Source organism: Ursus maritimus, unplaced genomic scaffold (assembly GCF_017311325.1).
Source record: "Ursus maritimus isolate PB19 unplaced genomic scaffold, ASM1731132v1 scaffold_6, whole genome shotgun sequence".
NCBI classification, from domain to species: domain Eukaryota; kingdom Metazoa; phylum Chordata; class Mammalia; order Carnivora; family Ursidae; genus Ursus; species Ursus maritimus.
The window spans coordinates 34,650,074-34,662,785 of NW_024426774.1; the positions used below are offsets into that span (position 1 = coordinate 34,650,074).

General features: G+C 40.5%; 1 protein-coding gene across 1 annotated transcript in view; it reads right to left on the minus strand.

Moving 5' to 3' along the window:
• BUB1 (BUB1 mitotic checkpoint serine/threonine kinase) overlaps positions 1–12,712 on the minus strand; it is a 40,552-nt gene that overhangs the window by 15,606 nt on the left and 12,234 nt on the right. The window contains exons 10-16 of the mRNA XM_008700140.1: positions 8,641–8,903; positions 6,824–6,882; positions 5,398–5,526; positions 5,193–5,303; positions 4,340–4,439; positions 3,478–3,559; positions 950–1,124 (exon numbers count right to left, since the gene is read on the minus strand). Of these exons, the coding sequence (XP_008698362.1) occupies positions 950–1,124; positions 3,478–3,559; positions 4,340–4,439; positions 5,193–5,303; positions 5,398–5,526; positions 6,824–6,882; positions 8,641–8,903 (919 nt within the window). The remainder of the gene's footprint in view (positions 1–949; positions 1,125–3,477; positions 3,560–4,339; positions 4,440–5,192; positions 5,304–5,397; positions 5,527–6,823; positions 6,883–8,640; positions 8,904–12,712) is intronic.

Below are 12,712 nucleotides of genomic sequence, written 5' to 3' on the forward strand. Positions count from 1 at the left end.
AATGGAAAATACTTTAACATTTTTTTGTTCAAGTAGCAAGCTTGTGATGGCACCTGGCAATTGTCCAAATTTCAACTGAACTCTCCCTCAAAATCCAGAAGAGAAAGGTAATATACTGGGTTAGTACTCTAAAAACATTTTTTTTTACTCTTTAGTTAAAAATTTTTAGGTCTATAGGCTCAGACTTCACATTAAAATGTGCTTCCATGTAGGGGAGGGAAATTCTTTGACAGCTCTTTCATTGTACTGCTTTCGGGAACAATTATTATTTTTAATAAAGGGGTCAGAAGTGATGGAGTTTGGCTAGTAAAAAACTCATAAAAATGGTAAAGTGGTCCTTTACTGTCCTTATATTTTATAGGTTGGTACTTAATAGGGAATAATTAAGTATTTGTGCTCAATGACAATGTCATATATTAAGGTTTAATGCAGATAAAGATCTTTGATATAGGAGTGTTAGGTTTAGGGGAAATAAGAAATATCTGTGCGTTTTATCGTTAGTCTCTTCAAGTCAGTCATTAAATAAAATAAGAAAATATGACTTTCCTGAGTGTGTAGTACTTGGCTACAACTCTAAAGTAATAAAATCTCTATTTTTAGCATTCAAGCAACTTAACCTGTCCGTTGTGGCCATTTTGTTTGTAGTAAACATAACACCAACCTATATCCTGTACAAACGGGTTGGACTTGGCATATCTGCCTTTAAGTGCTTCTGGAGGTTTTTCTCCTAGTCTACCTATCAGCTAAGTTACTAAGTTTCTAAAATGCACAGACTTTCAGAAAACAGTAAGCCAAAAGGAAAAAAATCACACAGGTAATAATACAGTAAATGGATTTTAAGTTTCCTCTGGATGATCTTAAACTTCCGTTTAGAATTTCCAAGAACACTGTAACCCTGAAAGAACTGCAGCTGGCAGAAGACAAGACACTTGAGTGGTGCGACCCACACCTTTATCCTCCAGAGCAGGCCCTGCATCCGCGGGTGGTTTGATGAAAGGCGTGGACGCGAGCTGTGCGGCAGCCGTGAAGTGTCCGGGGCTCTTTGGACTGGGCGCCAGGGTTCTGTCGCAGCGGACACCCCAGACGGTGGAGTCATCCAAAAACTCTCCGGCGTGAGGTACTTCCTGCGACAAAAGCTGAACTGAAAACAACAGCAACAGTCGCCCCGTTTTGTCATTTAACTCATTGATACTGCTTAAGATTCAAAAAAAATAAGGAATTAAAGAAGAAACAGAGGTCACCCCTGGTAACACAAAGTCAAGGACGTTAGGGTTCTGTTCTTGTCCCCAGAAGAGGGACACATCATCTTTAACGCACCCCAGCACAGTCACACTGTATTCAAGGGTCGCATTTTTTCCAATTTTTACTTTTTTTTTAATTTGAAAAGTCTGGATTTATAGACGAGTTACAAAGATCGTAGAGTTTCCATGTGCACGTCATCGAACTCCCTCTGACGTTAACATCTTACAGAATCCCGGTGCATTTGTAAAAACTAAATAATCCTACTAACTCCAGATGCTATTTGAACTTCATCCTTTCCCCGCTCGTGTCCCTTCTCTGTTTCATGCTCCAGATCAGGATGCCACGTGATTTAGTTGTCACATCTCGTTGGGTCTCCTCTGACCTGTGCCAGTTGATCGGTCTGTCCCAGTCTTTCTCACATGGACAGTTTTGAATACTGGTCAGGAGCTATGTAGAAGGTCTCTCTCATTTAGGTTAAATTTGGCCTTTTCTCATGGTTAGACTGGGGTTACAGGTTTCGGGGAAGAATATCAGGGGTAAAGCACCCTTTCTTATTACATCTCATTAAGGGACACATGATTTCAACACAGCTTATTACTGATGAGGTTAACCAATCACCTGGTGAAGGTGGGGTCTGCCAGGTTTCTCCTCCGTAAGGAACTGTTTTTCCCTTTCCCGACCCTTATTTGTCAGAAGCAGGTGACAGCCTAGCCTACCCTCAAAGGGAGGATCTACCTCCTGAGAGAGGGATATCAAAGAATTTGTGGACAGATGTTAAAATAACCACATAATAATTGGGGTGAGATACTGCAAGGTCATACAAATATCCTGTTTCTTCTTAAAGTTCCACTTGCTAATTTTAGTATTCCCGGCGGAGCTTGCCTAGAACAGTGACCACTGTAGCGTGCCAGTGGCGATTTTCTATTATCACTCATTCCTTCCACATTTCGTACCAGCAATTCTTCTGTAAGGAAGGTTTATTTTGTCCTCCCTCCCATTTGTTTATATTGAAAAGGATATTTATTTTATTTCTTGGGTTATAATCCAATACTACCTTATTCTACTTATTTTATTTGAATTATGCCAGGTTTGGCCACTCAGCCTTGGCTCCTGAGTTCTTTTGTTTTGCTATCTTTTTTTTTTTTTTTGTAAAGCACTTCCTGACTTTCTGGCACCACAGATGTGCTAGGCTCATCTCGCATTTTCCTTCTTTAGCCCCAGAAATAGCGATTTCTCCAAAAATGCCATGGTCAAGTTTTAGAGTCTGTCCACAAAGACAGAAGCTGCTGAGTCAGAATTATGCTTGGCAAAACCATTCAGTTACCAATAAAATGCCACCCATGGTTTTTATATATAGTGCACAGTTTTTACATAGCCACCATATCTCTTCTAACACTGGAAGAAAAACTGGCTGGTTGTTTCTCTTCAGGTGGATGCAGGATAAAACAATTGGCTTGTACATACGGACAGGATGTAAAAAATTCATCATGGCTTTTTTGGTCAAAACACATCTGGTTGAGTAGTTCAGTGAAATGCATCTATTAATTGATGCACTGTATTTGAAATCCAGTCCATTATTTGGAAATTTTTAAGAAGTTTTAAGAAGGTCAAGAAGTTCATCAGAAGGATTAGTGAGCTGAGTGATAATTTATTTGGAACTAAAGCTCTGAGCCAGGGTTTAGCATAGCTCTTCAAGACTACTCTCTGACCAATCCCAGCCAGAGGGCTGGGCTGGGGCGAGTGGAGAGAAAGCACACCACACGGTAATACTCAGGGCTAGGGGGGAAGCTGCACATGGGCTGAACACAATGGCTGCCACGCCAGAAGAATGCTGTGGGCTGGCCAACTGCTGACACTTGTCTGCTGAGTTCTTCTGACGATGGACCAGTCCAATTTAATACAGACTTGGTGGGTTTTCTAATATTCCACTGTAGGTCTCGCTTCTTGGGTCTAGGAGAATATATCCCCCACTTGTTCTTCCTGCCACAAGGAAAGGCTCTTTGAGGGCCAGGATCCTATCACTGTTCAGTTCCAACATCTATCACAGTGTGTGATACATAATAGATACTTGAATAATTGGAGAATAACGTTCCCCCAAACCCACTCTCCATATAACATTGTATTTTTCATCACAGTTTATTGTATACTATCTCATTTGATTGGCATATCACTTGGCAAAATAAAGAGGAAAGAGTTGTAAGCCTCCTTTCATGGTTGAAGCAGTGATTCACTTACATTGGGTTTTGAAGGAAATCTGCTTACAGAGCGTTCTCCAAAGGTCCTGGCTCCTGCAGGTTTATTTTTAGGCTGTGGTAATCTAAGGAAAGATTTGTAAAATTATAAATCGTAAAATATGCTAAAGGAAATACTACCATTTAAGTGAGACTTTAGAAACATTCTCTACTTATTTAATTAGTTAATATTTATATGCACATCCTTTACTTTTACAGTAATTGTAGGAAAACAGTGCAAATGGAATTAAATTGACTATGTATATAAAAACAGATTCACAGTAACTTAAGAGAGGGTAGAAAAATATAAAATCTCTACTACACTGAGTTATAAATTTTAGGAATAAAGAAAGAGGTAGGACCATGGCCAATAGAAAATCATGGACGGCATACGCTTCCTTCTCTGTATCAATCCTGCAAATATAAACAGAGCACATACAGATACCTGTACTGGTAAACTCATTCACACCTAATACAATTTCAGCCCTATGGAATCCCTCAATTCTCTCCTCATTTGTAGCCACACTGTTTTCCTGTCGACACGTGCTTTTGCTACGGGAGGTCTGCTTTCCCGTAACTCGTGTGTGCCAGTGCAGATCTAGAGAAGAACGGCAGCACCTATCTTCCTGTCACGTGGTGAAAACGCTCGCCGCTGGCAGAGCTGGCACTGGGAGCCAGACCATTTGGTCAGGAGGCCGCCTTTTCTCACCACCTTGAGTCCCAGAGGAAGCTCTGCTGCATTTCATGTCACTGTGAGAACAAATATCGCCCCGACCCACCGTATCCCTTCCAACACTGGAGGAAAAACTGGCTGGCTGTTTCTTCAGGTGGACACGGGATAAAGCAGTAACTCAATGTTTCTTTACCCATAATTTTCTTTGTTTCCATCTTCGAACACAGGAAAAGCAGATGACAAAGAAGAGATGATCTTATTGACTCCCCAAGCCCCAGAAGACCTTGCATTTTCTGCATTGGAGTAAAAAGGAGCATTTTATTATTGTATTAGGAAAAAACACTATACGTGATGTTAAACTTCACCTACAAATAAGAAAGTGGAATGGCAGCTTACAGAAAAAGGCCTGAAACATTTTTCAAATACCAGGTAATGAGATAAGTCACTTTGTAGTGAGACGAAGTGACCTGACCATGGTCGCAGGGTTTAGCACTCAAGCCTCTAGGTCTTGAGTTCCTGTCGCATGCAAAGCGCGGTATTCCTCATTCTCCTAAGACACTGCTCTTGTCACCTGACTCACTGAAAAAAGCTCTCTGTGACCTCGTTTCCCATTTCCTATAAGAAATAATTAACCTGTTAACTTTATATTCCAAGGCCCCCCGAGTCTAACGATCCTATTTATCTTTATCATGATCTCTCCCTGGTGTCCAGCAAGAAACCTGGGACTCCAAACAAATGTGGGCTCCCACATTCCCCCCATGCCATTCCTCTACCGGGCAAAGCTCGAGCCACACCCCAGGGTTCAGGTTTTCCCAGCCATCCCTTCCTCAGCAGGAGTTTGTCCTTCTGTAGCACTTATTTTTAAGAAACAAAACAAATCTATGACATGTACTGAGTACCTTTTCAAACACTGTCATATTTTGTATTTCCCTACCCTTCTGTGACAAGTTAACCAAGGGAAGGGCAACTTCTTGTATAATCCTTGATATTTCCTGTCGCAGCCACCCGCAATGCCTGCACTTAGAAGCGTTTAAATAAATTATTACTTTGAAACTGGGCCTCAAATGCATCTTCATTTTGATCGAGAGATGGCCATTCATCTTTGTCATCAGAAATATCAGGAAGCGTAGGAGCCTGAAACATATTCATGATGAAACCTTAGAAGAATAAAAAGAGTTACTGTAAACATGATTGTGAAAGCACCTTCATTAATTTGTTACGAGATGCTACCATTCAAACCAAAGGCTTTACCTAAAGCTTCCTTTGTGTGCACGGTGGGTGACGGCTGCACCCTGGATGGGGTCGCCTGAACCGTTCCCAGCGATGTGTTTGGAGTTGTGTGAAAAGAACCTGTGTTAACAACCTTATGTGTTTCAGACCCTATAAAAGAAAAGGAGCAAAATGCATTACCAGTAGAGGAATCAGAATAATTTAAAAGGCACACAAATTAAGAAACTTAATTATAATTAAAACATTTTATTATTGCTGATAATTATCACTAAGGACTTCTGTTATTACAGGGCTTGCATCACTTTCAATTTTATTTTTATAATAGTCCCACGAGGTACGTAAGGTAGAATTATCCTCTTACGGAAAAAGAAATCAAAGTTCAAGGACATAAAGTGGCTTGGTCTAAGATCATTATCAAATTAGAGGGTTGTCATAAATAGCACCCTTCACTCCGCTGTATCCCCAGAAATACATGTTAATAGTCACACCGTGAATCTTAAGACTGGCTTTCCATCTTACTCAGCTGGAGTCCAGACAATGGCATCCAAGGCCCCACAAAACCTGGGCCCTGTTCACTCAGACCTCATCTTCTTCCTTCTCCAATTCACTCTAGCCCTTTCGGCTTCTTTGCTGCGCTTAGAAGCCATCAGGGATAGTCCTGCCTCGGGGCTCTGTGCTTGGCTCTTCTCTTTGCTTGAAGCAGGTTGTCCAAGCTAGCTGCACGGGCAGCTCCTGCCTTGGAGACTTTATCCAAAATCCCACTTTCCTTGGGAGCACCTTTCCTGGTCACCTCTGAAACTTCAATCTGCCCCCCGTCCCCCAAACACTTTCTTTCCCCCTCTGCTCGGGTGCTGGTTTTGTCCTTTCTGTCCGTGACTGCATCCCTGACTTCCTAGAATTGTGCCTGCATCTAGCAAGCGCGTGGGAAGTGCTGGTTAAACGCAGGGGTTGCCAGCTGTTCCAGCAGCTCGGCTCCCCAGTAACCGGTCACTGGAGAGGCTGCCAGAGTCATGCGGGGGGAGCGAAGGCACAATCGATGTATCTTATTTTGTTCATAAAACTTGCCTTCAATGCAAATGCCTCTAACAAAGCAGTGCGTAAGAGAAGTATAATACTCCTGATCACACTTTGAGTTGTCTTTCCCACGTCACAATACATTCAAGATGACTCTGTTTTTGATAAAGCTGCTGAGAAATTTAATAAAAAACGTTTCACAAATCAAGTTTCCAAAGGATTCTAATTACTAAGATGTGACTAGGAAGTGGATTTCTACCTTGACTTGAGGTGGTCTGGGGCTTATCTAACCCCTCAATTCTGAGAATAGGGAAGCGAACACCCAGGTTCACCCAAGTCTTCAGGAGCCACAGACACCACCCGGGGTCTCTCGGTGACCGGCAGGCGTCTGGGCAAACAGGTCAGAGACAAATTTATTACAATTAAACATTACCTTCTTTTATCTCGGCTCCACTCTGGGGCTTGAATTCATGAGTGCTTTTAGTCACACACCTGAAAGAGAAATCTCTTGAGACACACTAACTCTCAAAAAGTCAGCAAGTACAAGCCTACTCTTAAAATACAGATGGAAGGGCTTAGGTCTATAGTGTAAGTAAACAAAATGTTTTATTTTTTCTTCCGTTTCCTTTTGAGGGAAAAGCCAGCGACTTCATGCTTGCTTGACGCAGCGGGCCTGTATTTTAACATCACGATGGTCATTCCTATATGCGGTAGGGCAGGGTCACGGCCTCTAACACAGATGATCGCATTTATTAGGCTCCAGGACTCACACCGGCTGCAGGCCTGGCTGCCCACTGCAGCTAGCCAGTCATGGTATGGGAAGCACTCGTGTGGTTTAGCTGCACGGGCCACCTCTGGTTTGATGAGCCAGGAGCCACAGAGCATGGTTCTTCAGACTTTAAGGGTTATCAAGAAATTTTAAAAATGGCACATTAGACATTTATATTAATTTTTTTTTTTAAGTACAGTCATGATAGTGGACCTCATCTGTCGATTTAACAGCAGGGACCGCGCTAGGATGTAAAGTAAAAAGTACAACACACTTAATTTTACAAGTCCTCACTCAACTGTCTTAAAAACATGAGTTTTTCTTTGAGATTCCAGACAAAGGTACATTTTCTCTGCCCTGGTAAGCTGTCCCAACTGGTGAGAGTACCAAGGGGGTCCATTTGGTCCCTTGCCTGGGCCAGGGTCAGGGTCAATCTGCAGTGTTTTGGACTGAGACCTAAATGTTCCCTGGGTTAAAGAGTTTCACAGTTTTATAGGGACAGCTGTGTCTGGCTCCTTCACCCTCATGACTCTATCTCTGGGGGCAGTGGGACACTCAACACCTCTTTGGGCCTGTCACTGCTCTCCTGTTTTTATCATTTTATAATTGCATTAATAATGAAGAACTATTGAAGTCACAGCCCCCAATGACACAACAGTTCTTTTTTTATATACACACAGGACGACGCGGGACATAGCTCTGAATTATTATCCTAACAGGAGTGTAAAAGCATTTTCCATCTTGTTTCCAGGAGAAATCATTGATAAAAAGTTAATTTTGGACATTGAGAAGAGCCAGCACGTATGAAACATAATCTGTGCTAAGGACTTCAGCCCAAGGGGAGGGTGCAAAGGGCAGAGCTCTCATTTTTTCTAAAGGATTAATAAAATTGTTCTATGTAAAGAGAGCGTGCCAAAGTCACTAAAGATAAACATTTAAACAAAGCAAGTTACTGTGACATTAATTATAATTTCTGAAATCTAGGAAAATCCCTCAGAATTGGGGAAAAAATCTCCACAGCAGGGTACTGATAAGATTTTGGCATACTGTGTAATGGATATTGAATCCCAAATTGCTCCTGGTGAAGACAGAAGGATTATGAGAATACATGTCAAGAAACGGGACGGTAACAATCACTTCATGTATTCAGTCAAAGCCAGCAAGCAAGGCAGTTTCGGTTTAATAGCTGTATACTTTCCAGTCACAAAAAAATGGTTGTGTTTCAGTGTACTGAAAACTTTTAATTCAGGGGAGAAGTATGAAATGAAATAAAACCCCTAAAAGAAAAATAGAGTAGTAAGTCTGAAAGATTTGGGGTTATTTTGGTAACTTGGTCTTTCAACAACATGCCCAACTAAAAATTATTTTAAAAAGAGGAATCATTCATCTTTTACATACTGTTCTTGACACTGCTGAACATGTAAAGAAGCTGACGGAAGCCATTCATGTCACTACTGTCTCTAGGATTCTCTTTGCCTTACCTGTCATCTTTTCTGGCCACTGTAAACATGGAGTCTGTCACTGGCTGGGCTGCCAAAGGAACAGGAGGAGATACACTCTGGCTGATGGCCGGGGACACCAAGGCAGCAGTGACGGCGTTTGCCGTAGGAAGAGGAACAATAGGAGTTGTCTCTCTGGGTTTCTCTCCCATGTTCTTTGAGGTCTGATGATTGATGGCTGGAAGAGACGGAGCTCTCATTTCCTCCTGGGAGCCTACACTTGGCCCCATATATGCTGGATTAACCTTTCATTTTAAGCAAACAAACAAACAAAAAAAAAACACCACAGCCCATTAAGTCCAGAATATTACTAATTAGGTACAACAGCTTTTCAAAGAATGGCATCTGTCTTCGTAGCTTCCTTTCCCCTGGAGGCATCCCCATCCCCCTCAGGTATTCTGAAACAAACAGCCAACAACAACAACAAAGACCACTGTACATGATGGATGCTTTATACCTTCTTAACCACAGATGTAACCGGCAGTTCATACTTCTAACCACTGGAAATACCAGCCCCTGCGGTTTTATCAGTATTTAAGAACCATCTTATTTCTCTTAATTTTGACAAAGGACCAACAAATCAATGGCATCAAATGCTCATAATGGTATTCCTTCCATTAAAATACACCTGGTAGCCATTTTCTCTCAAATGAATATGAAATGTGAATAAAAATTACAATAATAGCTGCCAGAAAAGCACGGCTCACAATGGGAAGGTTAACAAGCTCTTAACCTAAAACCTTTGTTTTTCTACTCACATATACTTAGACTGCAACTGTACACTCTAACGTTAAAAAGTTAAAGGACATAAGAGTTAATTCCTCACCATAAAAAAGTATTTTCACTAATTGTTAAGAAAAGCACCAAACACCCAGGGCAAGAATAGTTATTTCACAAACAAATGGACAAAACAGAAAAAGTTCATCTTCAACAAAAAAAGTAATTAGAAATGACCTATACCGTTTTCTCACTACCAAACTAAAAGATTAGAAAGAATCATAATATTCAATTCTGAAGAAATATTTTGAAAAAGAACAATCAGACTTCCTATACCAGATATCAAAACTTACAACAAAGCTATGGTAAATATACAATATGGAATGATCAAGAAGAAACCTATTAACCAAAGCAAAGGTACAGACATTTTAGAAACTGATCTTGTATATTAAAAATTAGTACAATAAAGATATTTTTCATCAATGGGGAAAGGTGAGTTGCTCAATAAATGATTTAGGGGCAACTGGCAGTGCATTTGGGAAATACATGGGTTGCTATCACAACCCAAAAGGAAGTCCCATACAGAAAGGCTTTTGGTTCAAGACAGTGGCTTAAACATGAGCTTTATCATCCATTCCCTTCAAAACCTCACCAAAAGGACAGGGAAGAAATTCTGACACCTGAAACAGCAGGTGGAGAAGGCTGATCTGTGGAAAAGTTCAGACACTTAGATAAATCTCAGAATGGAAGTGAAAGTGGAGCCGAAAGGAGGAACACCAAAAAAATTCTGGGGGAACAGGATTTCCCTCTAGAACATTGTGCCCAGCCAAATTATCACCCAAGTGTGAGGGTAGAAGAAAGATGTTTTTAGACGTGCAAGAGATCTCAAAAAATTAATCCCTCATATGTGCTTTAAAAAAAAAAAAAAAAAGCTCTTTGGGGGGTGTCTGGGTGGGGTGCCTGGGTGGCTCAGTTGGTGAAGCAACCGCCTTTGGCTCAGGTCATGATCCCGGGGTCCTGGTATTGAGTCTCGCATCGGGCTCCTTGATCAGCAGGGAGCCTGCTTCTCCCTCTGCCCGTTGCTCCCCCCGCTCATGCTCTCTCTCTGTCAAATAAATAAATAAAATCTTTAAAAAAGAAACAAAACTCTTTGAGACTGTGTGTCACCAAAATGGGGATGTTAAAAGGAAAGCATGCCATGGGAACTAGAAAATCACCAGGGACACACCATTGGAGAGGAGCAAGGGGAGGACAGCTTGCTTGGAGGCCAGCCTGGAGGCAGAAAGGCAGCTCTGGGAGTCATGTGGCCAAGAGAAGTGAAACAAGAGCACATCTGATGCACTTAAACATAATGAAAACATTATTTCTAGATTCTTCCGAGAGTTTAGAGAGAAATAACTGATAAGTAAGTACCACAAAAATATAGCAAAAGAAGATAATGAAACAATTATTTTAACAATTTCTTGGATCTAGGGAAAACATAAATTATATGAGAAAGGAAATCCAACTAAATAAGAAAAATACTGGGGGCCTCTGGGTGGCTCAGTCGGTTAAGTGTCTGCCTTCAGCTCAGGTCATGATCCCAGGGTCCTGGGATTAAGCCCCTCACTGGACTCCCTGCTCAGCGTGGAGCCTGCTTCTCCCTCTCCTTCTGATCCTCCTCCCTGCTTGTGCTCTCTCTCTCTGTCTCAAATAAATAAAATCTTTAAAAAAAAAAAAAAAGAAAAATATGGAACAATCTAGTAGAAAAATGAACAAAGTCCATCCAAATCAATTAAAAAAAAAAAAGACAAACAGCCACTAAATGTATTGTTAAAAGTCCAAATTCACCTGTGATTAGAAAAACACATCAGATGGTTGAAAATATTTAGGATAGCTAATGTTAACCAAGTGTATACAAGAAACACATACTTTTATTCACTATTATGTGAGTGTAAAATGGTAAATTTTTGGAGGGCAGATGGGCAGTATTTAAATGCACAAACTTCAGCAGCAATTCTACTTTCTTGTATCTTTCCTAGAGAAATAATGTCATATGTACAAGAATGCTCACTGCAGCATGGTTTGTAACAGTTTCCACGTGACACACGCCCTTCCTCATAGGTATGACAGAAGACTACGTTGTTATTAAAATGAGTTAAACCTCTATGTAATAACAAGGAAAGATCTGTAAGATGAGTTAGAGCAGAAAGTAAATCTTGCTAGAGCAGAAAGTAAGTCTTATTTATACAGAAACTTCAGTTGTATACATATTTATATGTTCATGCCCAGTAACATTCTGGAAAAATGCAAACTATAATAGTTAGCAATGAAAGACAGCATTCATTTACATACATATAACTGTAAACACACATGCATACATACAAATATATATACATCTTTCTATTGCTTTTATAAAAGTCATTCATTTTCAAAATATGTAAGAAATTAAGGTGCTACTAGACAGTTACATGTACAAGAATGAAACTGGACCACTTTCCAACACCATACACAAAAATAGACTCAAAATGGATTAAAGACCTAAATGTGAGACCTAAAATCGTAAAAGTCCTAGAATGGAACACAGGCAGGAATTTCTCTGACATTGGTCATAGCAACACTTTTCTACATATGTCTCCTGAGGCAAGGGAAACAAAAGCAAAAGTAAACTGTTGGGACTACGTCATAATACAAAGTTTTACACAGCAAAGGAAACCATAACAAAACAAAAAGGCAACCTACAGGGAGAAATTTGCAAATGATATATCCAATAAGGGATTAATATCCAAAATAAATAAAGAACTTATACAACTCAACATCAGAAAAATCAAACAATTGGATTAAAAAATGAGTAAAAGACCTGAGTGGTCATTTTTCCAAAGAAAACTTACAGATGGCCAACAGACACACGAAAAGATACTCAACATCACTCATCATCAGGGAAATGCAAATCAAAACTATAATGAGATATCACTTCATAACTGTCAGATTGGCTAGTATCAAAAAAAGAGGAAATGGCAAGTGTTGGCGAGGATGTGGAGAAAAGGGAACCCCTGTGCAGTTGGTGGGAATGCAAATCATTGTAGCCACCAGGGAAAACAGTATGGAGGTTCCTCAAAAGATTAAAAATAGAAATACCATATGGCCCAGTAATCCCACTACTGGATATTTATGCAAAGAAAACAAAAACACTAATTTGAGCTGTATATACACACACACACACACACAGACACACACAGACTCACACACACACACACACACACACACACACACAATGGAACATTATGCAGGCATAAAAAAAGGATCAGATCAAGTCATTTGCAACAACATGGATGGACCTAGAGGGTTCTGCACTAAG